This window comes from Dendrobates tinctorius, unplaced genomic scaffold (genome assembly GCF_039654945.1).
Source record: "Dendrobates tinctorius isolate UK_male_01 unplaced genomic scaffold, ASM3965494v1 ptg000083l, whole genome shotgun sequence".
Classification (NCBI taxonomy): domain Eukaryota; kingdom Metazoa; phylum Chordata; class Amphibia; order Anura; family Dendrobatidae; genus Dendrobates; species Dendrobates tinctorius.
The window spans coordinates 18,074,675-18,101,854 of NW_027361751.1; the positions used below are offsets into that span (position 1 = coordinate 18,074,675).

The 27,180-nt window shown below is 46.4% G+C and overlaps 1 protein-coding gene across 1 annotated transcript in view; it reads right to left on the minus strand.

Annotated features, from left to right (window-relative positions):
* Positions 1–27,180, minus strand: part of CDK7 (cyclin dependent kinase 7) — a 59,540-nt gene that overhangs the window by 2,555 nt on the left and 29,805 nt on the right. The window contains exons 8-11 of the mRNA XM_073584178.1: positions 9,535–9,634; positions 9,362–9,448; positions 7,602–7,751; positions 2,795–2,942 (exon numbers count right to left, since the gene is read on the minus strand). Coding sequence (XP_073440279.1) covers positions 2,795–2,942; positions 7,602–7,751; positions 9,362–9,448; positions 9,535–9,634 — 485 coding nt within the window. The remainder of the gene's footprint in view (positions 1–2,794; positions 2,943–7,601; positions 7,752–9,361; positions 9,449–9,534; positions 9,635–27,180) is intronic.

The window sequence follows — 27,180 nt, forward strand, 5'->3', positions numbered from 1 at the left end:
CAGACGCAGATTAGTATGGAAGACCAAGGTTACACATTAAATCTGTATCACAAAAGTATATCAGATTAAGAAATTATGAAAGTTTAACGCCGAAAAAAGAAAATTATACAGAGTTTATACAGCTACCATGCGGTAAACGTTTTATCAATTTGTGACATGCCCATGTACTCTCATTTATTGATGTATCCCTCCATTGAGAGGATCGAATGATGGGAGCACAGAGTAGAGCGAAAGAGAAAAGGACAAAACAAGTTTGTGCTGCCGACTGTATGCAGGTCTTGCATGGTTTTTGACTGCTGTTCCTAGCATGCCCTAACCTTATGTGATAGCGAATATAGTGGTAAATTGCATATACCGTATATACTCACGTATAAGCCGACCCACGTATAAGCCACCCCCCCCCCCAAAATGTTGCCACAAAAAAACTGGGAAAACTTAGACTCATGTATAAGCCGAAGGTGGTGCTGCACAAGGGTTAATGGTGGTCCAAAAAGATGCTCCATAGATAAATACCCCCATAAAATGCTGCACAAGGGTTATTGGTGGCCCAACAAGATGCTGCAAGGATAAATACCCCACATATATTGCTGCATAAGGGTTAATTGGGTCCCAACAAGATGATCCTTAAATAAATACCCCTCAAATGCTGCTGCCGCTACAATAAAAAGAGAAAAAAAAAAAAAAAGACATACCTCTCCGTCGCTGGGGGCCAAGTGCCGGTGTCACCGCTAACTCAGGCCCCCGACACTGGCGATATTCACCTGTCCCCATTCCATCACTGTCGCCGCTCTGTCTCCCAAGTGACGTTCAGCAGAGGGCGCGCACTGACTACATCATCGCGCCCTCTGACCTGAACGTCACAGAGGACGCGGAGGACAGAGCGGCGCGCAGCGGTGGAACGGGGACAGGTGAATATTGCTCTGCTCCCCGTCCTACTCACCCCTGCTTCCCCCATGGTCTCAGCGCCCCAGCTATTCCTGCGTTCAGCAATCATGTGGTACTTCTCATTAAAGTCATGAATATGTGCATATTCATGACTTTAATGAGCGGTACCACGTGACCGCTGAATGCAGGAACAGCTGGGGCGCCGGGACCATGGGGGAAGCAGGGGGACTGCAGAGACCGTGCCGGGGGAGGGGGGGTGAGTATGATCTCTGACACCCCCGCTCCCCCCTGGTATATAACTCGCGTATAAGCCGAGAGGGGGACTTTCAGCCCAAAAAAAGAGCTGAAAATCTTGGCTTATACGCGAGTATATACGGTATCTGCGCCCTGATGGCACAGGATAGATGCTGGATTATCAAACATTCTAGATGGAACAGTCACACAACAGTAAATGACAACTCTTATCTACACACTATACTCTTCTTTCATAATAACCCCCCCCCCCACAAAGTTCAAAATAAGCGATAATAGACAATGTGTGCGTGTTTAATCATATGATGAGACATCATCCCCATTACAAGGCTAACACAAATGCTGGATAAAGATATTTTCTGGAACACTGGAAGCATTAGTAAAAGATGATATTTTCAGGATCGAAAACAATTTTAGAAGATTAAGAATATTCAAATATCCATCATCATTTCACCAGTGCAATAAATAATGTACCAAAGAGTCAGCAAGGTCATATGACAATTGTGTGCATCCATGATTATAAACAACTTTATTAGTATTTATTTCATGGAAAAAAAAACCACCAACATTACTACATCTAAATACACAAGGAACCCCTGAGGAAGCTGCACCAGAGTGACACATGAGAATTATTCTCCACCGCCGCTTTCCTATGTTTGATTCCTACTGGTTAAGTGTCACAATTTTTGCATCTTGGCACAGATGCCTCAAGACCGGTCTGGTTCACAACAGTCTTGACAAGGGGGCCTGCTGGAGTCAAAGGCGCCTGATGCACTGAAATCGGGGGTCTTAAAAGTGCAGTACACCTTGCCACAAAGCTCACACTGGACAGGGGCCTGGAGTGAGAATTGTTGCATACAGTACAGCCCAGAGTGTCATTAAATAGACGAGCGGGTGTCACCTCGCCCAGTCAAGCAGAGCTGGCCAAAACTGGTGTGAAAACAACAAAAGTCGCAATACTTTTGCAGAACTTCAAGTTGCACAAAAAGTTTGCAACTTTGCATAGATTATTACGCCAGTTTTCTGCTGTAAAAGCTTTGTAGAATCAGGGCCCAAGGCTTCCTTAGTTAAGATCTTCTAGTCATGGAATTAGGCTTGTGCAGCATACATAGACTTTTCTGCATTTAATATATACTATATCTAGCAATGTGTCAGAGTTTTAGGCAGGTGTTGAAAAAAAAAAAAATGCTGTAAAAGAGCGAAAAAACCCAAACCTCTATATCTATCTATACACACATACACAAAACATTTGTTTGATTTAGAATTCACCCTTTGTTCATTGATACAAATTATTAACCCTTCTATTTTTTTATTTTTTAAACCATACTTACGTTGCACCATTATTTTCACACCTGCCCTTTGCTCAGCAATGCACTATTATATAATTATTTGTTCCCGCTATTATTAATGGTCTGCATAAGATAGAACCCCTATACAAGGTAACACGTAGAAAATACAATATATGGTAGAGGGTTTTTTTGTTTTTATTACATGCGTGTAGCGGTGTTATGACAATTTTACACTTTCAGTACGATCATGTGTGATCACTCTCCCTCCTGGGCACATCCCGCTTTGCACCCATGTGCCGCGCTGTAGGTCTGTCTATATTTTCAGTGGTACCTGCTCTACTCTCACTCAGTCCCAGTTGGTCACCTACTTTGTTCTGGGCCTTCCACGCGTTTCCTTTTGATGCCCAAGGTAAGGTTTTGCTGTTCTTTCAGTGCTTCCACAGAACAGTTGGGTCTTGGTAATAGGTGCCCAGGTGTTGGTGCCGGTCTGTTAGAGAAATACTTTTTCCGCAATGCCTAAACCAATGAAAAAGAAGATTTTACTAAACTAAGAGTGCTCAAGATGTGTCAGCAGAGCCAATAGGGATAACACCAATGAAATACACTGAAGGAACTATTGAGGAGCCTCTTTCTTGTGGCAGATCACCGTTACATCCATCTCTAGGTGTTATAGAAATTGCTGGTGAGAGTTGATATAGCTTCTACTTTTTCCTTGCAGAGATGTAGTTATTCGAGGGACCCAGTCATGCATCCAAACACATTAGATGAATGTCAGCGGAACATGCAGATTTCAGTGTAATTAATCAAACATTTAGGCCGGGCTCACACTACCGTGTGTGATGTGAGAAACGCGCACGAGTCTCTCGCATCAACACCCGGCGCTGCGCCGGCACTCAGGACCGGAGCTGCGGCTGCATGTATTTCTATGTATTTCTATGCAGCCGCAGCTCCAGTCCTGAGTGCCGGCGGCAGCGCCGGGTGTTGATGCGAGAGACTCGTGCACGTTTCTCACATCACACATGGTAGTGTGATCCTGGCGTTAAAGTGTATGGGAGTCTCCCGAATATCCCGTCAGTGGACATAGGTAGTTGGAACTGAATTGGCCAATATTCGGCCATACAAATTCTTCTCAATGTTTCTCAATGTTTCCTGATCCACATTTTATGTGTCAGCTGCATTGTGTGGAGTGAACAAGTTTTTTTTTTTTTTTTTAAATTCGTTTATTAAACATCAGGACACAAGAATGTACAACATACATAATGGCTTATGATACCAAGCATCATACATAGCACACGTTTCCGTCCATTACAAAATGTAATACAAAAAAAAAATAAAAAATTGCACACTCATATATAGACAAGGTAATATGTACATTTCCTTCCAAGCATATGTAAAGGATAATTGCTTATGCATATTCCAGCGTGTACATCAATCCACTTTCACAAACCTTGTCATATCGGGCAGCAGTAAAATCTAATATTCCTAAACTACAACTACCACTACATCAACTAGTAACTACTATATCCGCAGCCTGATTTCCTATATCGTATTGTGCCGCATGTGATGCCTCAGCCTTGCAATGTGAGGTGAAAGGAGTTCCACCTCTCCCAAATCTTTTCAAATTCACCCGGGCATCCCCTATTTTGGTACAACGCATGCTCATATGGAACAATCGAATTTACCAATTTGAGCCAAAATCCAAGGGAAGGACATGAGCCCCCCCCCCCCATCCACCGCAGTGCCAGCACCTTCCGCGCCATAAACAGTGTCACGCGCAAGAAGACCCCAGCATAGCGATCCAAAATCTCCTCCTCCCATACCCCAAACAAGCAAATCAATGGCTCTAGAGGGACAGGGGCCTGCGCCAGGGATGTCAGTAGTGTAGTCACCTCTTTCCAATAGTGTAGGATATTGGGGCATTGCCATACCATATGGATAAAATCAGCATCTGGCGAGTGACATCGCATACATTCTGATGATTGAAGCCGACCCATCCTGAAAAGTCGCAACGGAGTCAAATATGATTGATTATATACCTTTGTATCATTCTGTTATTGATAGACGGTGATACTCCAATCGGAGACTCAGAATCTCCTCCCATTCCTCTCTTTGCGTATCAGGGATGAGACGTTCCCACTTCATCCTTATAGAGCTTAAGGCCGATTCTGCCCCTACTGCCAGCATATATGTGTACAAGGAGGATATGAGACCCTGGGGACCCTGTGATTTAAGAATTCCTATCAGAGGTAAAGACGAAATAATACGGTCCACACCCCGTCCCTCGTGTGATTGTAGAGCCGATCTCAGCTGTAAATAGCGAAAAAATTGAGATCGTGGAATATCATGTGTGACCTGTAATTGTTCAAAAGACTTTAAGGTCCCCTGGTCATACAAGTCTCCCACAGAAGAAACGCCACACTGAGTCCAAAAAACGCTGGATGGGTGATTCAGTAGCTCCGGAAAATAGTTATTACTCCACAGGGGCATTTCAGCTACAACATCTTTAAACCCTATTACCTTCTTGATTTGTCTCCATATTAATCGAGTCAGCCGGAGCAGGGGTATCAGACGTGGAACATTAGTTTTTCCCAAATCAAGGAAACCTAATGGGCAATCCGCTTGTGCAGCATGAAGCAGGTGGCTTTCAGAGTTAGGGAGGCAATTACCCGGCATCCAATTATTTAAAGCTTTAGCCTGCCCAGCTAAGTAGTATATAAAAAAATCTGGCCGCGCCGCCCCACCTTCCTCCTTTGGTCTTTGTAAAGAGGACAATTTAAGTTTGGGCCTAGTTTTCCCCCAAATAAAGGACGTGACTAGAGAATTAAGATTGACAAAAAAGGACTTGGGCACCGCCACCGCACTGTGCTGGAGCGAGTAGCCAAGTTTAGGAAGTAATATCATTTTAATCAGATTAATGCGTCCAGCCACAGATAATGGGAGCCTACTCCAAGATACAAATTTAGCTTTAACTAGTTCCAGCAACGGGTGGACATTAAGTTGTAGATCAAGCGTACTAGTGTTAGAGATGTGGATGCCCAAATATTTAAAACTAGATACAATAGACAGCGAGGAGAGAGCCTCCAGCTGGAGCATGGGAAAGGGGTAACAGGGCAGACTTTTCCCAATTTATATGTAAACCTGAATATTTACTGAATCTATAAGGGATATCACCTGTGGCAAAGTCTCTTCCACATCATTCAAGAATATCACCATGTCATCGGCATATAGGCCAATGGTGTCTATCCTGCCTGCTATATCTATACCTCGGATATTAGGGAAGGACCTTATGCGTATTGCTAGTGCCTCAATCGCAAGGGCGAAAAGAGCCGGGGAAAGAGGGCAACCCTGACGGGTTCCCCTATGCAATGCGAAAGACTCAGATATAGAATTATTTATTATAATACGGGCCTTAGGTTTCATGTATAATATTTTGATCCATGTTATAAATTTATTGCCAAAGCCATACCTCTGCAAACATGCGGAGAGGAAAGGCCATTCAAGAGAGTCAAAAGCCTTGGCCGCATCCAACGATGCCAATGCCCATCTGTTGTCTGGCACCAGGGAGCTATCCTGGACTATTGACTGGACTCTTCTGATGTTAATAGAAGTACTTTTACCAGGCATAAAACCCGTTTGATCTGGATGTATAAGATTCAATATAATGGAATTCAGTCTGGTAGCTAGGATCTTGGTGAAAATTTTATAGTCCACATTTACTAACGAAATGGGACGATAGGATCCACATTCCAAAGGGTCCTTCCCTTCCTTCCAAAGCACTATGATATTAGCCCCATAAAAGGACTCAGGCATAGAATTCCCTTCCCATATTCCCCGAAATACCTTCACCAAAAGTGGCATCAGTATATCCCGATACTTCCTATATAGTTCAATGGGGAGCCCATCAGGTCCAAGAGCCTTCCCAGAGGCCATATCTGTCATAGCATTATCTATCTCCTCTGCGGTGAACTCAGCATCCATAATGGCTCGCTGCTCAGAATCTAATGTGAGGAATGATATATCTGACAAATAGTCTAAACACCCCAAAGTGTCAAAGTCACTTGTAGATTCATATAGTGACCTGTAGTAATCCTGAAAACAGCCAAGAATCTCCTCAGTCGAAGACACCAATGTGCCGTCCACCCTGCGAGTCTGTAATATCGTATTAGAGGTGCTATATTGGCGCACCAGATAGGCCAAAAATTTGCCCGTCTGGTTCCCCAATTCGAAATAGGATTGACGAGTGAAGAATAGTTTGCGCTTAGATTTAGTATCCACATGTTGAGTATATAACCTCTCGGCAGCCAGCCACTCATTCCTGTTCCCGCTGGTCTGGCTAGATACATATGCTGCCTCTGCGTCTTTCAGTCATTGCTCCACCTCGTCATCCTTTCTTGCGGTTACCCGCGTAATACAAGAGATCGTGGAGGACAAACAGCCCCTCAGGTATGCCTTAAGGGCATCCCAAAATAAATTAATATCTTGAGGTTCCGGGTGGGACGCGATGAAGCAATTCAACTGATCAATCGTTCTGTCAGGAGACCCCATCAGTTTTAGCCAAAAAGGATTTAGCTTTCAAGCTATCCCCGTTTACCTGCCCATATTTGAGTTTAATTATGACCGGACTGTGGTCTGAGATCCCCCTACTTCCATGCTCTATATAAGCCACCCACATTGCTAGACCGCCAGAACCGAATATATAGTCTATGCGTGAAAGAGAGCGTTTAGTGGATGAGTGACAAGTGTACTCCCTTAACTCAGGGTGACACTCCCTCCACAAATCCAACCACCCGCCACCCCCCATAAATGATGACAACGGGGTTGTAGTCGGCGGAGAGGACCCCCCAGTCACTTCACCATCCAACCTCAATTTATCAAGGCAGTTGTTCATGACCATATTAAAGTCGCCCATACAAATAACATCTGCGTCTGGATAGTTAAGGGCAAAACTCATTGCCTTCTGCAGAATGGATATACGAGCTGGGGGTGGGTTATAAATACACAAGTCCACCTATTTCCTGGTGTTTATCAATGCATGGACAAAAATAAAACGACCCTCAGGATCCCTCCGAGTCGAGTGAACAAGTTTTTAATGGCTAATCTAAGAACATGCAACTATCCACAAACCTGAAGCTAAAGTTTGTGTTCTAAGATACCTTAAAAAAAAAAGCAACGTACTTGTGAAGCCGTGTATCTTGAACAAGGGTTGAAAGTGAATAAACCCTGTAGAAGCTCGAGGAGATCATCTCCTGCTGCGCTGAATATAAGATGAAGAGACATCCCAGGAAAGCTTTTAAATGTCACGTAATCTGGTAAACTGGACATGCCCTGCAAAGCAAAGAGACAATGTTAAAAAAAAGCAAACCCACAATAATAAATACCGCTTGTCGGCAATTGAGCAGAGGTCGGGCTCCATTCATGGCTAAGCACCCCCCACCCGCTTCAGGGGGGGGAGGTTGTCAGATTCTGTAGTCATCCAGCTTCCAATAAGGGAGGACATCTAACATATTGCTCATATTATAAACCAATACGCTAGACCAGCACCCACACAAAAAACACGTAATAAAAATGGGGGTGCACATGTATACAAGAGCCAATGTGCAAAACATAGAAAATCAAACAAAGAAAAAAAACAAAGGCAAAAAAACTAATTTATTCAAGATACAACACAACATGCAGAAACATATAATAAAAACTAGGATGACAGTAGTACAGACAACCAAAGAGAGCCACGGTTAAAAAGAGTAGGCAAACCAGTCAGGGCAAATCTGTAATTGTAAATAAAGTCCGCTAAAGAAAGTGCATTGTGCTGACAAAAGAACCTAATTATGCATATTGTCTCTTCAGAGAGGAAGAGAACTAGAACTCTAGTGCCTCCTATTGGAAGTAGCAATCCTAGAAGTCAATGTCGACCCTTTAACAAGCCTTGTTACATGACATAGGATAAAAGCCAAGCCAGAATCTCAATTTGCAGACACTGTTTCGGGGTACTGCCCCTCATCAATGCAAAGTGTGAGATCTGGTTTGGCTGTGAGAGAGGCGTCTGACCGATATCCAAGAAGTATCATTTCTCCTTGCGGTGAATGACATGCTAAGCATGTCAAGATGAGACTTAAAGCCGCAATGCTCCTCTGGAAAATATGCTAATTATGCAAATTGTCTCTTCAGAGAGGAAGAGAACCTACACAAGAGGTAAATATGTAGTGTTATCCATATCAAACAGCACTGAAAATGCTATAAGGGGACCCAAAGGGGTGAAACAACAGAGAAGTAAATACGCAGGGTAAATGTGCAAAGTACGATATGAATGCCCAAAAGGGTTTACCTTAAGAAACCGTGGCTCCACCCACCCCAACGCGCGTTTCAGCGCAGTGCCTTCTTCCGGGGGTTCCGAAAGAAGGCACTGTGCCGAAACATGCGATGGGGTGGGTGGAGCGTCATTAGAGTGACTTTACACGATGACTTTAACCACCACACCTGTCTAACAACCAAAGTTCACTATGTGTCGCTGTTACATTGCAATGCCATAAAAGTGAGGGTACTGCAACAAGACATCCAACCAGGTGGATAAGGTGTTATCTGAGCATGCTCGGAAGCTAGCCAAGTAACTTCAGTATGCTCGAATATGTTTGAGTCCCCGCAGCTGTATGTCTCGCAGCTGTTATTCAGCCGCAACGCATGCATGGATTACATATTTGTTAAGCAATCCCTGCATGCGTTGCAGCTATTAAACAACTGTGAGACATACAGGCGCGGGGACTCAAACATATTATTCGAGTACACTGATGACACTCGGTTAACACCCGAGCATGCTCAGATAACAACGAGCAAATTCGCTCATCATTACTTATCATACGAGTTCTGCATTTGCTGGCCATCTCTAACCTTTACATTGCCCTTTATAACGTGTAGCACATTGGGATAGGCAGGATACTCACAGGCCACTGCTCCTCGGTTGGGGTGCCCAAAGTCTCAAATATTCTTGTAAGTTGGTCGAGATCTGAATCCCCAGGTAGAAATGGGACCTAAATTAGAAATCGTGACATGGGTTATAAAAGCTTTCCCTTTTTCTTTTTGTTCCCTTAGCATCAACTCAAATTCTATAACTTACCCTTAGCAAGAGTTCTGCTAGAATACAACCGACTGCCCACATGTCCACGCCGACACCATACATCTTAGCTCCAAAGAGTAACTCAGGCGACCGATACCACCTAAAAAGGTGAACAGATTTAGTTATAACTTGTTGAAATAAATTCATGTAATCAATTAACTGTCCAGGATACAGGTGTTTTGTTTTTTTTTCTTAAAAAGGTGATGTCTCAAATTCATGAATGGGTAAAATTTCAGAGCTCAAGATTGCAATTTACCGATTATCAAAAATCCTTGCATTGGGGAGTGGCTATGTAGCGGTGGAATGAGGACACATCTTAGGAGAGCTCCTGGCATCCTGCAATTATCCTGTCGTATAGACCCCTCCTGCCAAGAAACACAACAGTTTCTGGACCCCTGCGGGAGGACTCTGGTGAGCCGGGAGCTGAAGAGGCCTAGGCGGGCGGCGGGGCCTGCATGAGGCGGCGGCCATCTTGTAAGGCGCGCACTCTAACAGTGAGGGACGCGGCGCCAGCCCCCATCACTGCAGCGCTGCTGGGGAGGTGAGAACACATCCTGAAGATCTGAGGAGGATGCGCGGTGAGTGCTCTGCAAAATTGGGCCCCGCGCTCCCCCACTGAAAAGTCACTTGACCCATTGTTGCCATTACTTTAGGGGCCCCTGGACACCCCCCCCCCCCGCTGCTGTCTCTGCGGGTGCTGTGGATTCCCCCTGGGCACATGAAATCCTGGTAATGACTCAGTGCTTGTTATCATCTCTACAATTTTACATGGCCCATCTGCTTTGAGTTGTGCTCGGGATATTAATATCACATAATAGCCCTGCTGTGTCTATAACTGGGAGTGAGAATTCCCCAGAGCATATAATTTCAGTCATATTGCTGTGCCATATTGCTACTGAACATGAATTGTCCCATGGGGTCAGGAGCTGCCGAAAAATTGAAAGTTTGCCAGAGCTGATCCCTCTGATACGGCACGATCCCTCAGACATAATTGCTCACAGGCTGAGGGTGAAGAGTGGAGCGAGCAGGAGGAACTGACCCTTAAACAGGCGTGCGAACGGTTGATGCAGGCCAGCTCCTTAACCAGGATATCCCTGACTGGGAAAATAGATGACATACATACTGAGGTGGGGTGTCTTCGGCAAGACAATCAGGCCATGAGGGGGCGCATTACGGAAGTGGAGACAAGAGTGTCCCAGGTAGAGGACACCATTACACCTATGGTGGCCAAGTTAACAAAAGTGGTGGGTTCTATGAATGCATGGATGCAGAAAGCAGACGACCTGGAGAATAGACTGCGTTGAAATAAAATCCGTGTCATTGGTCTGCCCGAACGCTCGGAGGGTCAGCAACCTGAGCAATTTTTAGAGGGCTGGCTTAAGGCTTCTATGGGGGGATGAATTCTCTCCAACGTTTGCTGTAGAAAGGGTTCACAGGGTCCCTGCAAAAGTCTTTCCTCTGGGAGCCCCACCTAGACCCTTCCTGGCACATCTCCTCAACTGTAAGGACAGAGATGCTATCCTACGTTTGGCATGGCAAAAAAGCCCCATTAAGTTTAAGAATGCCACGATCTCGATCTTTCCGGATTTCTCTATGGAACTCCAGAAACAACTTAGAGAAATAGGGATTTTTGCGTACTCACCGTAAAATCCTTTTCTCCGAGCCAATCATTGGGGGACACAGAGACCGTGGGGTGTTAAGCTGCTGGCCACTAGGAGGACACTAAGTAAACCAGAAAAAAAGTTAGCTCCTCTCCTGCAGTATACACCCTCTCGCTGGCTGAGATTCTCCAGTTCGGTGAAAAAAGCAATAGGAGAATAAACAGTTAACAATAACCATAACAATATCAACGCCTAAGAAAGCTACAGTGAGCTAATAGGCTAAAAAGGGTGGGTGCTGTGTCCCCCAATGATTGGCTCGGAGAAAATGATTTTACGGTGAGTACACAAAAATCCCTATTTCTCCTACGCCTCATTGGGGGACACAGACCGTGGGACGTCCTAAAGCAGTCCCTGGGTGGGGAGCATACATATGCTAATACCCCATGTACCACTGAGTGAACACCGTGGTACTGCCGATTGCAGGCAGCGTCTGCCGAGAGCTGCATCTGCAGAAGCCTGAGAATGAATTAGGCAATGTTTGTAAAGGTACGCAAGCTGGACCAAGTCGCAGCCTTGCGGAGAGGCCTGAGAATGAATGTGGTAACTTTTTGTAAAAGTATGCAGACTGGACGAAGTCACAGCCTTGCAGACCTGCCGAGGCCTGGTGCCGAAAGATTGAAGAGGCGCTCACTGACCAGGTAGAGCGCGCCTTAATCCCCGCTGGGACAGGCGCGTTCCTGACACGGTAGGATACCTGAATCGCCAAGCGAATCAACCTGGCTAGACCCTTCCTATGCCCGTCTGGAAGTATGAACAGGGCATCTGACTTGTGGAAAGGAGCCATCCGTGAGATGTACCGTCTCAGCGCCCTAACCACATCCAGGGTGTGGAGGGCTTTATCAATGTGATGGACTGGCGCCGGAACAAAGGGAAGGCAAAACAATTTCCCGGTTGAGATGGCAAGAGGAGAGGACCTTGTCCAGGAAGGACGGGAACGTCCTGAGAACTACCTTTTCCTGATGAAAATTCAGAAACAGAACAGCAGGAAAGGGCTGCCAATTCCGAAACGCGTCTGATTGACGTAGTTGCCACTAGAGAGACCACCTTCCAAGAGAGGACGATCAGTGACACGTCCTGCAGCAGTTCGAAATGGAACCTCCTGAAAGGCCCCGAGAACCGGGTTAAGGCTCCATGAGTCAAATGGTCTTCTATAAGGAGACGCCACATGGGAAACCTCCTGAATGAACGTCTTGAGCAGAAACTTGGTGGCAATTTGTGTTGGAAAAGCACTGACAAGGCCGAAATTTTGCCGTTGAGCGAGCTAAGCGCAAGGCCTGATATTAATCCGGATTTATGGAATTCCAATATGGCCAGAATGGAAAATACCGGAGGTGATCGACCATGAACCTTGCACCACAAAAAAAGGAAGGTTGTCTAGGTGTGGTGATAGATGCGCATGGACACAGGCTTCCTGGTACTAATCACGGTGGAAATCATGTCGTGAGGGAAACCAGCCTGAGCTAAAAACCAGGATTCAACGGCCACGCCGTCAAAGACAGGACCCCGGAGTTCTGGTGGTAAATCGGGCCCTGCGAGAGTAGATCCATATGATATGAGAGTCGCCAGGAGACGTCGGCGACTAGTTGTATTAGTCCTGCATACTATGCTCGGCGCGGCCAGTCTGGCGCGACTAGGATCACTGGCACTACCTCTGCTCCGATCCTCTTGATGACCCTCGGAAACAAGGGAAGAAGGGGGGAGGGGGAGATGTACAGGAGCTGGAACCAGAGCTATGGCAGAACTACTAGAGCGTCCGCTCCGATGGCGCAAGGATCGCACGATCGGAAAATGAACCGAGGAACCTTGTTGTTTAGTCTTGAGGCCATGAGATCCACATCCGGAGTCCTCCAACGATGACAAATCTGCTGAAAGAGTTCCAGATGAAGAGACCACCTCCCCGAGGCAATGCCTTGGTGACCGAGAAAATCTATCTTCTAATTTTCCAAGCCCGGGTTGTGGCTTGCTGAGATGGGCGAATGTTTGGTCTCGGACCTATGGGAGATGAAACTCACTTCGTGCATGACTCTGCAAAAACGCTTACTGTTTCTCTTATTCATTCTCGTCTCGACTATTGTAACTCTCTTCTAATCGGTCTCCCTCTTACCAAACTCTCCCCTCTCCAATCTGTCTTGAATGCTGCAGCCAGGATCATATTCCTCACCAATCGTTACACCGATGCCTCTACCTTGTGCCAGTCATTACACTGGCTACCCATCCATTCCAGAATTCAGTATAAACTTATTACCCTCACCCACAAAGCCCTCCATAGCTCAGCACCACCTTACATCTCCTCGTTTCAGTATGCCACCCTACCCGCGCCCTCCGTTCTGCTGATGACCTGAGGTTAGCATCCTCAATAGTCAGAACCTCCCACTCCCGTCTCCAAGTCTTTACACGTGCTGCGCCAATTCTTTGGAATGCACTTCCCAGGTCAATACGATTAGTCCCCAATCCCCACAATTTTAAGTGTGCCCTGAAAACGCATTTATTCAGACTGGCCTATCGCCTCAACACATTAACCTAATCTATCCCTGTGTGGCACAGTCAAAAGTTTTACCATAACCAGATTTCCCGCATCATGTTCCCACATGCTTTATGCATCCATTAGCCCTGTGTTTGTACTGTTACACACTTAACATTATGGCTGGTCCATACAATCAGGGCAACTGTTACCACCCACCTTTCGTGTCTACCTCTTTCCTCATAGACTGTAAGCTTGTGAGCAGGGCCCTCATTCCTCTTGGTATTTGTTATAATCTACTGTATGTGATTATTGTTATGCTGTAATGTCTATTGTCTGTACAAATCCCCTTTGAAATGTAAAGTGCTGCGGAATATGTCGGCGCTATAAAAATAAAATTTATTATTATCCTGCCCCGAAAACCTCCCTGATGGTTGATATACGCTACAGCCGTGGCGTTGTTGGATTGAGACCTGATGGGGAGACCTGCGAAGAAATGGTGGAAACTCCTTAGAGCTAATTTGATTGTTCTTATGTCCCAAAGTTAATGGGGAGAAGTGACTCTCGGGTTGACCAATGACCTTGTGCCGTGATATGACTAGATACCGCACCCCAACTGAGCAGACTTGCGTCGGAGGTTACTACCAATCATCTTACTATGGGTAAAGACCTCCCTTGATTCAGGGAAGACCTCGGTGTCTACTCCCTGAGGGCTTGCCTGTCCCGCTGGGACGGAGGAATCCGACGGTCCAGGGAGAACGGGTTCTCGTCCCAAGCTAACAGCAATGCATGTTGTAAGGGATGGAAGTGGAACTGTGCAAATGGAACTGCTTCCATCACTGCCACCATCCTTCCGAGATCTCTCATGCTGAAAACGAATGGAGAGAGAAACTGGTCAAGAAAGAGGCCGCTCTGCATGTTGTAAGGCTTGGGTCTCTCCTGGAGGGAGAGCGGTGAATCCGTGGGAAGTGAGAGCCGGTCCTGGGAGAGACTTTTGCAGTCTATCTTCTGGCCTAGGCGGGAAAGAGTATTTACTGTTATCCACAGATTCCTTGCAGACTGGAAGGGACCGACCCTTGATGAGCAGGTCGTCCAGATGCGGTAACAGTACCACTCCTCGAGGGTGAAGAATGGGTATGACAGTCGCCATGACCTTGGTAAAGACCCTGGGAGCGGTGGCGAGTCTGAAGGGCAAGGACACGAACTGGAAGTGTTCGCGAGTTGCAAAACGCAGGAGCTACTGGAGGGACGGGCAGATCGGAATGTGAAGGCAAGCGTTTTGACGTCGATGTATGCTAGGAACTGTCCCTTTTCCATGGGAGCGACAACTGAACGGAGAGTTTCCATTTGGAATCGCCGTACCGTGACAAGGTGATTAACAATTGAGATCCAGAGATGGGTCGCATGGACCCGTCCTCTTTTAGAACCACAAAAGAACTGAATAAAATCTTCTGAATGATGACTCCGTCCCTTAGAAGAGCCTTAACAGCCCGAAGGAAGGTTCTTGTCTTTCTCTTGGAGGAAGAGGAAAGGAAAACTCAAGCTGGAGGGGGGGGGGGGGGGGGGGAGAAATTGTATATTATATCCGAAGAATACCAGCTTCCTGACCCATTTGTCGTCATTAGGTAGATCTATGAGATCTGGCTCCCCTAGATCCAGAAGCCCTAGGCCTGGGTTTCCAAGAACGGTTAGATCTGTATGAGATCTGGGAGCCTCTGTCTCCACGCAGGGACAGACCTGATCCAAAAGAGAAGGTAGAGGAGGACCAATTGGAATTGTTGCGAGAAAATCGAAACACGCCGGCTGTTGGAGCGAAAACGGCCGAACAGCCATTTGTTGAGGAAGGAATTCACTTGTCCTCTCCCCCAGTAGTATCAGAAATGTGCTGGTCCAGTCTCTCTCCAAAAAGATGACCCGCTTGAAAAGGGGGGAGAAGTCAACAAACTTTTAGATGTGGCATCCGCCCACCAGCCGCAGAGCCCTGGGGCTCTTCTAATGGAGATCGCATTAGCGGCAGTATGAGCCGTGCAATTGGCGGCCTGAAAAGAAGCGTCTACTACAAAGTTCGCTGTGTGAACGTGAATCATCTGGCTGGCGACGAGGTGGTCTCCAGAGGAAGATTGGTGCCCTGGAAGGCAGTAATCAGGACTTCTGCCCAAGCGGCCTTGCTTTAGTGACCTAAACTGCGGCGAAGGATGGAACAAACGCCGCTCCTGAGGCTGAGTGCAGACGGAGTTTTGAGCCCTGCGGATTTTTCCGTGCAGAATGGAAGAAAACCGCAGGTCAAATGACCTGCATTTTTCCTGCGGATTCCTTCCATTTTTCACGCGGTTTTCATGCGGTTTCCATTGCGGTCTTCCCCCTGCGGATTTGGTGACAGGGGAGATAGAAAACCGCACAAAAGAAGTAACATGCTGCGGATTTTGTACCGCAGGAAAACCGCGCGGAAAAATCCGCAGCGTCTGCACAGCGCTTTTTTTTTTTTCATTCATTTTAAAGGTACTGTACATCACAATGCGGATATGCAACGTTTCTGCGCGGTAAAATCCGCTGCGGAAACGCTGCAAATCTGCATCGTGTGCACATGGCCTGAAGCTTCCAAAAAATTGAACGGGCAAGGTAGTCAGTTTGATGATCGGAAGGGTTTCTGACCGAGGAACCCTCAGAAACAGATAGGAGCGTTGTGGAAGCAAGACGCGGTACAGGAGGGTCCACCGGAGGGATCCTTCATTAGGTCTGGATCAAAAGTGTATTTAGCCAGAGTAAACTTTTGCCCAGTGAACCACTTATGGCTGATCCCTATGATACTGGACGGCTGGTAAATAACCAGGGCACACGCTTATTCCTTAAATGAAGAGTGCTGGAGCAGGAAAATTTTCCTCATTCAACCTCAGAATCCTGTTGACTGATTCTATAAGAGAATCAAGCGACTCTTGATCATTTGGGTGATTCTGAGGGGCTGACGTGACAGATACAAAATCAGAGTTATGCTCGCTGTGAACCTCAGGAGAGGGCGAGCGAGAGACAGGAGTCGCTGATGCTGAGGTGCGAATGCGACTAGGGGACGTGCCATGAGCCCGCTTTGGCAGAGACAGTCCTCCTGGACAGGGAATATAGCCTTGGTCAGAGGCTCCACCGACCGTGACAGGGATGCAGCCCACTCGGAGGTACCAGGCGCAGGAGACCCGTCAGCAGCGGCTGCGAGGGGCGTTGGAGTGCAGGTCGGGGAGCAGTTCGGACGCAGGCCGGGTTGCGGTCCGATTAGCTTGAGCACTGGAGAGTCATGCTCGCTGTGGTAAGGCCGACTTGCAGGTAGTACACACGGTAGAAAAGCGCAGTGTGCTTCTTAGCGGCCCGTTTAGCCTCCTGTGAATGAGGCATAGCGCTCCAACAAGGGTTAACGGCAGAGTCTGACTGCAGCTGCAGGGAATGTGCCGGGAAGGGGTTAAGCTTTAATCTGAGGGCAGATGCAGCTTACCCACGGTCCTGTGCTATGTCCCCCGGGAGGAAAACGGTGGCCCTGTGGCGTCACCCGGAATTCGGTTGCTCCTGAAAGGGTTAACTGCAGCAGAGGTAACAGACATGGCCCCTGAGATTAGAATTGCGCGTCTCGTATGGAATGAGAGGCGCCAAGAGGAGGAGGCGGTGACGATAGCACGAGCGGCGCTATTCAAATTGCGGCCTAGTAGGCCGGAAAAGCCGGGAACTAAATTTTTGGCCTACCCACTGTAGGTGCCGGGGGCAGGGAGGGGGCGGCGCTATCGAGGACGGCGCTATTTAAATTGTGGCCTAGCAGGCCGAAAAAGCCGGGGGCTAAATTTCTGGCCTCCCCGCGGTAAGCGCCGGGCAAGGGGGGCCGCGACCGGGCGCCAGTGTACCGCCACTGACGCCAAGTCAGCGCTTCTCCCGGGGACAAGGACCCGACCCCATACCTCCACTCCTGCGCTCAGTCAGGTCGTCGCTGTCCAGGGTCTTTCAGTCTCATCCTCCAGGCAATGTAGCAGAGCTGGAGGTGGTTTTACAGGAGGGTATTGCTCAATCGATCCACCCTGTGGTAGGGGGACGGAGAGCTCTGGGGCTGATTCAGGGCATCCGAAAAAGCGCTGTTCAGGTCTGCTCCATGCACTCCTGTGCTAAGTCCTGTTGCGCTTGCCCTCGTATCCGTGGAGTACCGACCATAAGGGAACCATCGTCAGAGGAATCAGCCCCATTCGTCGCAGGAAAGTGTACGTGAAGGGTTACTCCACGTGCTTGCCTGTTGTTGGTTCGGGGGAGAGCGGGCCGTAGAAAGGAACAGTCGCCCCCTTCACTCCGTTAATTAAAAAATAAAAATTTACAGAAAATTCAAAAATAAAAACGGTGGGGTCTGAAACCAAGTGCCTCCTATAGACACTAAGTAAGAACTGGAGAATCTCAGCCAGCGAGAGGTTGTATACTGCAGGGGAGGAGCTAACTTTTTTTCTGGTTTACTTAGTGTCCTCCTTGTGGCCAGCAGCATAACACCTACGGTCTCTGTGTCCCCCAATGAGGCATAGGAGAAAACGTTATATATTCAATGATTTATCCAGCCCGGCTCCGGGTTGTCCATGAAGGTTCTTCCATGTTTTTTACAGATCTAGCGGACGCAGCTGAATGGCTGCAATAGACCCCTTATGGGACCGTAAAGGAATCCTAATACTGTCAAGCAGAAATTCTTTTACTAATGGTATGATTGGAGCTTTTTCTACAGGCATCCAGTTTAACAACAATACTGGACACTGAGTTCAGTGAGGGTATCCCCTTGTCTACTCTGATGGGAGCACAGGACTTTGCTCCTATATTGTTTGGTTCTTATTCTGTTTTTTTTTCACCTTGGTTTTATTTGTGATTTATGTAGAAGTTGAAGCCAACAGCATTCTCATTTTCTGTGTGATGTCTCTAAATTTTATTCAAGTAATAAATGTGCACCATATTCAGATGAGATGAATGAGCATGGGGTCTGAATTAATATGCATAACCTGGAATGTGAGGGGTATTAAAACTCTCCGGAAGAAAATCAAGGTATTTTCGCAGATCAGACATTATCACCATCACATTGTGGCCTTAGTGGAGACGCACCTGACCAGGGATACAGCTCGGTGCGTACAGAAACCATGGGTACAATGGTTCATCCACGCGTTCCACACTAGTTATTCGAGAGGGGTTTCATTGTTGATACATAGAGATGTTAGGTAGGAGGTCAGGGAGGCGCGGAAGGATCCTGAGGGTCGCTTTGTTTTTGTATATGCACTGATTAATTCTAGGAAATATGTCATATTGTGTGTTCATAAACCCCGCCCTCCGGCTAATACGTCAATTCTCCAGACGGTGATGTTTCGCCCTAAATTATCTGGACGCAGATGTCATCTGCATGGGAGACTTTAATTTAGTCATGGACAATTGTCTTGATACACTGAGTGATGGGATGTCTGGGGAGACCCCCTCTCCGGTTCCATCCGAACTGTCACAGTTCATGGAGGAAGAGGACTAGAACTCTAGTGCCACCTATTGGAAGTAGCAATCCCAAAAGTCAATGTCAACCGTAGGATTGCTACTTCCAATAGGTGGCACAAGGGTTCTAGTCCTCTTCCTCTCTGAAGAGACAATTTGCATATTTCCCAGAGGAGCATTGCGGCTTTAAGTCTCCTCATCTCGGCATGCTTAGCATGTCAATCTCCGCAAGGAGAAGCAATACTTCTTGGAGTTCATGGAGGGTAGTGGACGGTTGGATTTGTGGAGGTGTGCCACCCTGAGATGAAGGAATATACTTGTCACTCATCCACTAGGCGCTCTCTGTCAAGCATAGATTATATATATTCGGATCCAGTGGTCTGGCAATGTGGGTGGATAATCTAGAACTTGGCAGTAAGGGGGGGGTCTCAGATCATAGCCCGGTTATTCTTAAACTTAAATATGGGCAACTAAATAATAAGATAGTCTGGAAACTGAACCCTTTCTGGCTGAAATTAATAGGGTCTCCCGATAGAACAATCGATCAGTTGCATTGCTTCATCTTGTCCCATCCGGAACCTCAGAATGTCAATTTATTTTGGAATACCCTTAAGGCATATTTGAGGGGATGCTTATCCTCTACGATTTCTTATATCAAACGGGTAACTTCGAGGGAGGATGAGGAGATGGAGCGACGATTTAAAGATTCGGAGGCTGCATACACATCTAATCAGAACAATGGCAATAGAGTCGAGTGGCTAACTGCTCAAAGGTTGTACGCCCAATATATAGACACCAAGTCTAAAAGCAAATTATTCTTTGCCCGTCAGTCCTATTTTAACCAGGCAAGTCAATTTTTGGCCTATCTGGTGCACCAACACAATACCTCTAATATAATACTACAGATTCGCAAACCAGATGGTTCATCATTGGTGTCTTCAATTGAAGTAATACTTGGCTGCTTTCATGATGACTACAGGTCATTATATAACTCTAAAAGTGTCTCTGATAGCCAATTTGAAATGTTTAGACTATCAGATATAAAACATTTCCCACATTGAGTCCTGCCCAGCAAGCCTTTATGGACGCTGAGTTTACTTTGAAGGAGATAGAGAACGCAATGACGGACATGGCCTCTGGGGAGACTCCTGGGCCGGACTGGTTTCCGATTGAATTATACAGGAAATATCGGGATATATTGGCGCCACTTCTGTTAAGGGTATTTCGGGGGGAGAATCTATGCCAGAGTCCTTTTATGAGGCAAAAATTACTGTACTTAGGAAGGAGGGGAAGGATCGTTAGTAAATGTGGACTATAAAGTCTTTACTAAGGTCCTGGCCACGAGATTGAATTCAGTTATATTGGACCTTATACATCCTGACCAAACCAGCTTTATGCCTGACAAGAGCACCTCTATTAATATCAGACGAGTCCAGTCGTTTGTCCAATATAGCTCCCTGTTACCAGACAAGTAAGCATTGGCATCGCAGGACACGGCCAAGGCCTTTGACTCTCTTGAATGGCCTTTCCTCTCTGTATACTTGCAGAGGTATGGCTTTGGGGATAAATTTTTAAAGGTGCCCAGAAAAATGCCCACAGGAAAAATGCCCACAGGAAAACTGTCAATTGCATCATCACAAAGTTTCAGATCTATGATATTTGAGGTGCAAGATGAGGATGTTCACATGATATGTGAAAAATGCCCACAGAAAACTGCCCACAGACATGAATACCCACAGGAAAACAGTAGCGAGTTATAGGTGAGATGCTCTGCAGGACAGAGAGTAGCATAGATCTACAGGGGGATAGTATGCAACTATACAAGAGATGCTCTGCAGGGCAGAAGAATAATCTAGAATTATAGGCGAGATGCTCTGCAGGAGAGAGAATAGTATAGAATTAGAGGTTAAATGCTCTGCAGGACGGGGGATAGTATACAGGTATAAGTGAGATGCTCTGCAGGACAGAAGCACATTTGCTTCTGCTTTTTGAGGGCAGGAGTCATGATAACGTTCTGTTGATTCTTGAACTACGTTGTCATCTTTTGTTTTGAGAATTGAATGGCACTTTGAAGAGCGATGCAGTCGGCATTTTCAAGTCACCACTGCGTTGATAGTATGAAATGCAAGATATTCAAACCCCAAGTAAATCATAACTTTGTTGTTCCTCTGGCTAGAATACTTTAGATCAGGGGTCTCAAACTCGGCAGAGTAAATGGGCAGCACATAAAAAAAACAATTAAGCTGGCTGGCCGCATACCTTTCAAACTTAATACAGTCACAATTGATAGCGGTATCTAAGGGGTTAAACGGCCGCGATTGGTGCTAATACCGATCGTGGCCGTTCAAATAGGTTGTCAGCTGCAATGTACAGCTTACCTCAGCGGATGATAGTGTCGGCTCTGCATGTGAGCCGGCGCTATCATCTCGCTGTACACGCACAGCCCCAGTCACCTGCAAAACCCAGTTGACTTCCATGGGCTCCATTGAAATACAATACCGCACAACACAGGCAGCAAAGAAAATGCAGACTGGATTTCACCACAGGTCTCTGGGCCCAGCTTACTTCTCCGGGTTCTACAGGTTCGGTTCACTCATACCTAGACCCAGAGGACAGATTCTGTTCTTATGAGCTGTCAGTCCACTGTGCTAAAAACAATTCCACTCTCAGTGTGGTGTGTATGGGCCTAGAGACCCTTAATCAAATCCATTCTGCATTTTCTGTCATCCTAAGCCTGCCTACACCTGCAGTATATGTGTATGATACATAACTACGTAGGATCTGTTCACTCTTACTCTTGGTAGTCATAAGTGGACAGGGAAGGACGTGCAGGCGCCAGATTCACTGCCACTGAAATCAATAGGAGAGCGGCGCTGCTCTGGCACTTCCGGCTCCTGTGTTGGTCAGTGACATCTCTATGGAGACACATGGGTCAATGGGTGCTTTTGTCTGCTGACCCTGGCTGTCTCTCGAGAGCCCGCAAGAACCAGGGCTCATCCCACTGAACACCCGCACTCGATACCCACGGGTAGAACACCAATCAGACAACACAGGATAAGGGAAACACATTGGTAAGACTATTGGTTCACCAACAGAAAAAACACAGAGGTCCAACAACTGTTTTGAAGACCACGAGCAGGCACGGGGGTACAGATGCCTGCTTCTGCTGGATCTCCGTCCTCACTGAAGACGCAGATCCAGATGACATGCATGGTGTTGCAGAGACCCGTCAGGTCCCTGCACTGCGACACATGCTGCACTGCATTGGCTGTGAGCTGACGTCAGAGGTGCAGCCACAGGGAGCGGCGCATGACAATGGCGCACACTCCAATGTCAGCTGCCGGGCTGTACGGTGGATACAAAATACACTGGGCGACGTGGGAGCAGAGGAAAGGTGAGTAGAATGTTTTTGTTTTTAATTATGCATTAGGGGCAGAACGGGGACACAAACACTAGGATTGGGGACCATGTAAACCAGGATGGGGACATATATACCAGCATTTGGACATATATACCAGGATGCGGACAAATTCACCAGGATGATGGGCATATATACCAGGATGGGGGACATTTTACTACATAATAAAAGGGGCAAGTTTTAAAGAATTTAGAACACTACAGGGGCCCATACATTTGACCAACGTGTGTGTGAGGGGGCAGGTCCAAATTTGGCACTGGGGCCCATCGGACTCCAGTTACACTACTGCAAAAACATACATAGGTGATACAAGTGGCAGAATTTCACCTTTCTGCTGTGCCTTCTGGGCTTCCAGGAACAACTTTCTCTGCCAGCAGCTCCCTGCTTTTGGTGGGCTCCCACTGAGATGAAAATGTATTGAACATTGTGTGAACATTCTCACCTTGCACCTCAAAAATCATAGATCTTAAACTTTGTGATGCTGCAATTGGCAATTTTCTGTGTGGGCAATTTTCAGGGAACTATTTTTAAAATAGGTCAGTGTACCATATGTGAAACCCAAGGCTCGTATTATTGTAAATAATTCCATTTCGGAGTCATTTTCATTACACAGGGGGACCCGTCAGGGGTGCCCTCTTTCCCCGGCCCTCTTTGCCCTTGCGATCATGGCATTGGCAATACGCATAAGGTCTTCCCCTGACATTAAGGGTATAGATATCGCAGGCCATGTAGACACCATTGGCTTATATGTTGACGATATGGTGATCTTTATGGATAGGGCTGAGGAAACATTGATACAAGCGATTGCCACCATAGATAGATTTAGTAAATATTTGGGCTTATATATAAATTGGGAAAAGTCTGCCCTATTGCCCCTCTCCCATGCCCCGACTTGAGACCCTCTCCTCGCTGCCTATTGTATCTAGCTTTAAATATTTGGGTATCTACATATCTCAATACAGTACACTTGACTTACAACTTAATGTCTACCTTCTGCTGGAACTAGTCAAATTTAAATTTGCCACTTGGCGTAAACTCCCGCTATCTGTAGCCGGTCGTATTAACCTGATCAAAATGATATTGCTTCCTAAACTCAGCTATTCCCTTCAACATAGTGCTGTACTGGTACCTAAACCCTTCTTTGCGAATTTGAATTCCCAAATTACATCTTTTATATGGGGGAAAACTAGACCCAAACTCAGGTTATACGCCCTACAAAGACCTAAACAGGGGGGTGGGGCGGCGTTACCAGATTTGTTTCTATATTATCTGGCTGGACAGGCTGAAGCCCTAAGTAAATAGATGCCTAGTAATTATATTCAAAATTCTGAAAGTCATCTGCTCCATGCTGCACGAGCTGATTGCCCACTGGGTTTCCTGGAGTTGGAAAAAAAATAATGTCCCTCATCTATTACCCCTGCTCCGACTAGAGTGGTCAGTTTGGAGGCATATTAAGAAAGTTATTGGATTTGAGGACATCATAGCTAAAATGCCCTTGTGGAACAATAATTATCTACCGGTGCTGTTGAACCACCCATCCACTGACTTTTGGATTCTGTATAATGTCTCCTCGATAGGTGATTTGTCGATCAGGGGACCTTAATGTCTTTTGAACAACTACAGGTTAAACATGGTGTCCCGAGATCCCAATTTTTCCGCTACTTACAGCTAAGATCGGCCTTTCAGTCACACATAAGATGTATGGGTGTGAGCCATGCTATCTCGTCTCTGCCTTTGATAGGAATCCTCAACTCGCAGGGTCGTCAGGGCCTTATCTTCTTGTATACATACATACTATCAGTGGGAGCTGAATCGGCCATTAAGCGGAAGTAGGAAAGGCTCATCCCCGATGTGCAGGAAGAGGAATGGGAAGAGATTCTGGAATCTCCAAACAGGGTGTCCCCCCATCTATTATTTTTTTGAATCAGATCTTTTTTATTAAACATTCAGGAATCAATACAGAAAGAATATGACATCTTATATAGCTAGTAAAAATTACATTGAGAGCAGATATTATTTAAAGGGTAAAACTCTTCCTGTGTAAGAATAAATAAAAAGAAGAAATCTCAAAACACAGATATTTGCATAAAATTGAGCCTATAAACAACATGGCTCCACAAATAAACAAAAATCAAAATTATACATCAGTGCCTCATTTCAGCGGGAAAACCATCCCCGCCAGCCGCGCCACTCCGCATCATATTTCGCCCCCCCCCCGCCCCCCACGGATATCAGGTCCAATCCACCCCAGCCCCCTCCCACCGCGCCACTCAAAATCTACTTCGCCACAAAGGGCACTAGACTTTATTTTCACCCCCCAAGCATCCCCTCATCGCAAGCACAACAGCAACTGGTCCAACATCGCATCCCGTACCAGTGCGCCCGAGGGGAGACCCGGTGACTCCATCCATGGCTGCCAAATTTTGTAAAACTTTCTTAATGCATTTCTTTTTAAATAAGCCCCCCTTTCCAATCTGATGACATTATTTAGTTTATTTTTAAGCTCTGACAATGTTTGTGGCATAGGATCCAACCAATGATATGCAAGTATCTTTCTTGCCTGATACAGGATGCGTGCTATTCCCAGGGCCACTGCAGAGTCCGGGTCAACCCCCTCCTCCCACAAATTCAACAAACATAGACGAGGTGACGGTCGTATTGTGATATGGTATACTTGGGCTATGAGTCCCAGGGTCTGCCTCCAGAAATCCCCAATGTGCCCGCACTCCCACATAACATGCATCAAGTGGGCATCATCCTGCCCACACCTAACACATTGTGTATTGGGCCTAAGTCCCATTTTAAATAATAAGCTGGGTGTTTTATATACCCTGTGAATGAGATATATTTGCGAAAGCCGCTGGCACTCAGAAACCGCCATTTTAGGGACCTGTTCTAGAATATCGGACCACTGGTCCTCCGTCAGGGGGCCAACGTCCCGTTCCCACTTATTCTTAGCAGCAGTCAGTGGATATGTCTCCAGATGGGCAGGCAATAATCTTTTAAATAATTCAGAGATAAGTCCCCTAGAAGACTCAGATGTAAGTAGCATATGTAGTGTTAGATTATGTGTCACTATCACCGGATTTGTCCTTCTCTGTTTTTCCAATGCATGTCTTAGCTGTAAGTACTGATAAAAGAAGACGTGCGGGAGGTGAAATTCTGTTCTCAATTGTTCAAAACTCTTAAGAGTATTATTTAGCAAAATTTGTGACACCAGATAAATCCCTTTATCTTCCCATCTTCCGAACCCCACCAGCTTTTTGATCTCTTGCAAATCCGGATTTCGCAACAATAGCCACAATTCCGTAGGCCCATTTATCTTCAAAAGAGACTTACCCCTATCCCACACCTTGAAAATCATAGCCAACGTGGGGTATCGTGCCCCATTTATCTGCCGTCTTCCCACCTCCAACCGGCACCCTGGATATTTCCATACCGATCCTTCCCTCACAATATCACCACCATTGTCACACGCCCCGTCTCTACCCCAACCCTTAAGATGTTGCATCTGGGAGGCTATAAAGTATATGAATGGGTTTGGCACCGCCAATCCTCCCTCCTCCTTCCCTCGCTGCAGTATCTCCAAGCGAATCCTAGCCTGTTTTTTCTTCCAAATTAATTCCCGGAATAATGTATTTATTTTTGCAAAAAAGTCCCTACAGATCCACACCGGAGAATTATGTATCAAATATAATAATTGTGGCATCATTACCATTTTGATTAAGTTAGATCTACCAATATTCGACAACGGCAGGCGACACCAAGTATGTACTTTTGCTCTAAATCGCTGCAACAGGGGCTCCAGATTCAGAGCCCGAAAATCCTTCGGGGCAGGACTAACAATTATACCCAGATACTTAAACCTCCGAACTACAGGGACCGGTATCTGCAAATCTGAGAAATCCGCCGGGAGAGGGTCTATCGGCATTAAAGCTGATTTGGACCAATTAATCCGAAGACCAGACCTCAGCCCAAATTCTCGAATGACCTCCATTGCCGGCAAAATCGAGGAATGTACCTTATCTAAATATAGAAGTAAATCATCCGCGTACAATGATATCCTCAACTCCACAGTTCCACATCTGAATCCCATTATTTCTCTGGACTTCCGAATTGCAACTGCCAATGGCTCCACCGCAGTAGCAAATAGCAAGGGCGAGAGCGGGCACCCGTCTAGTACCTCTCCCAAGAGGAAAAGACTCAGAGACCCTGCCATTAGCCCCAACCTTCGCCACCGGCGAGCCATACAACAGCCTCACCCAATTTATAAATCTGTGTCCAAAGCCCATTTTCCGAAGTACCGCCCACAAAAAACCCCAGTCCAAACTATCGAACGCCTTAGCGGCGTCTAAGGACAAAATTGCTCTTCCCCCCAACTCCCCAGAACCATGTTGAATCCCCAAGTATAGTTTCCTAAGGTTCATAGATGTGGCTCTGCCTGGGATAAATCCCGTCTGATCCTTCTGTATAACAGATGAGATAACTCGGGACATCCTATTGGCGAGTACCTTGGCCAATAATTTAACATTAGGGAAATCGGGCGATATGAATCCGGAACCTCTGGATCCTTTCCGGGCTTTAATATTAAAACTATCAAAGCTTCCCTCATAGATGGCGGGAGGACCCTCTGCCTT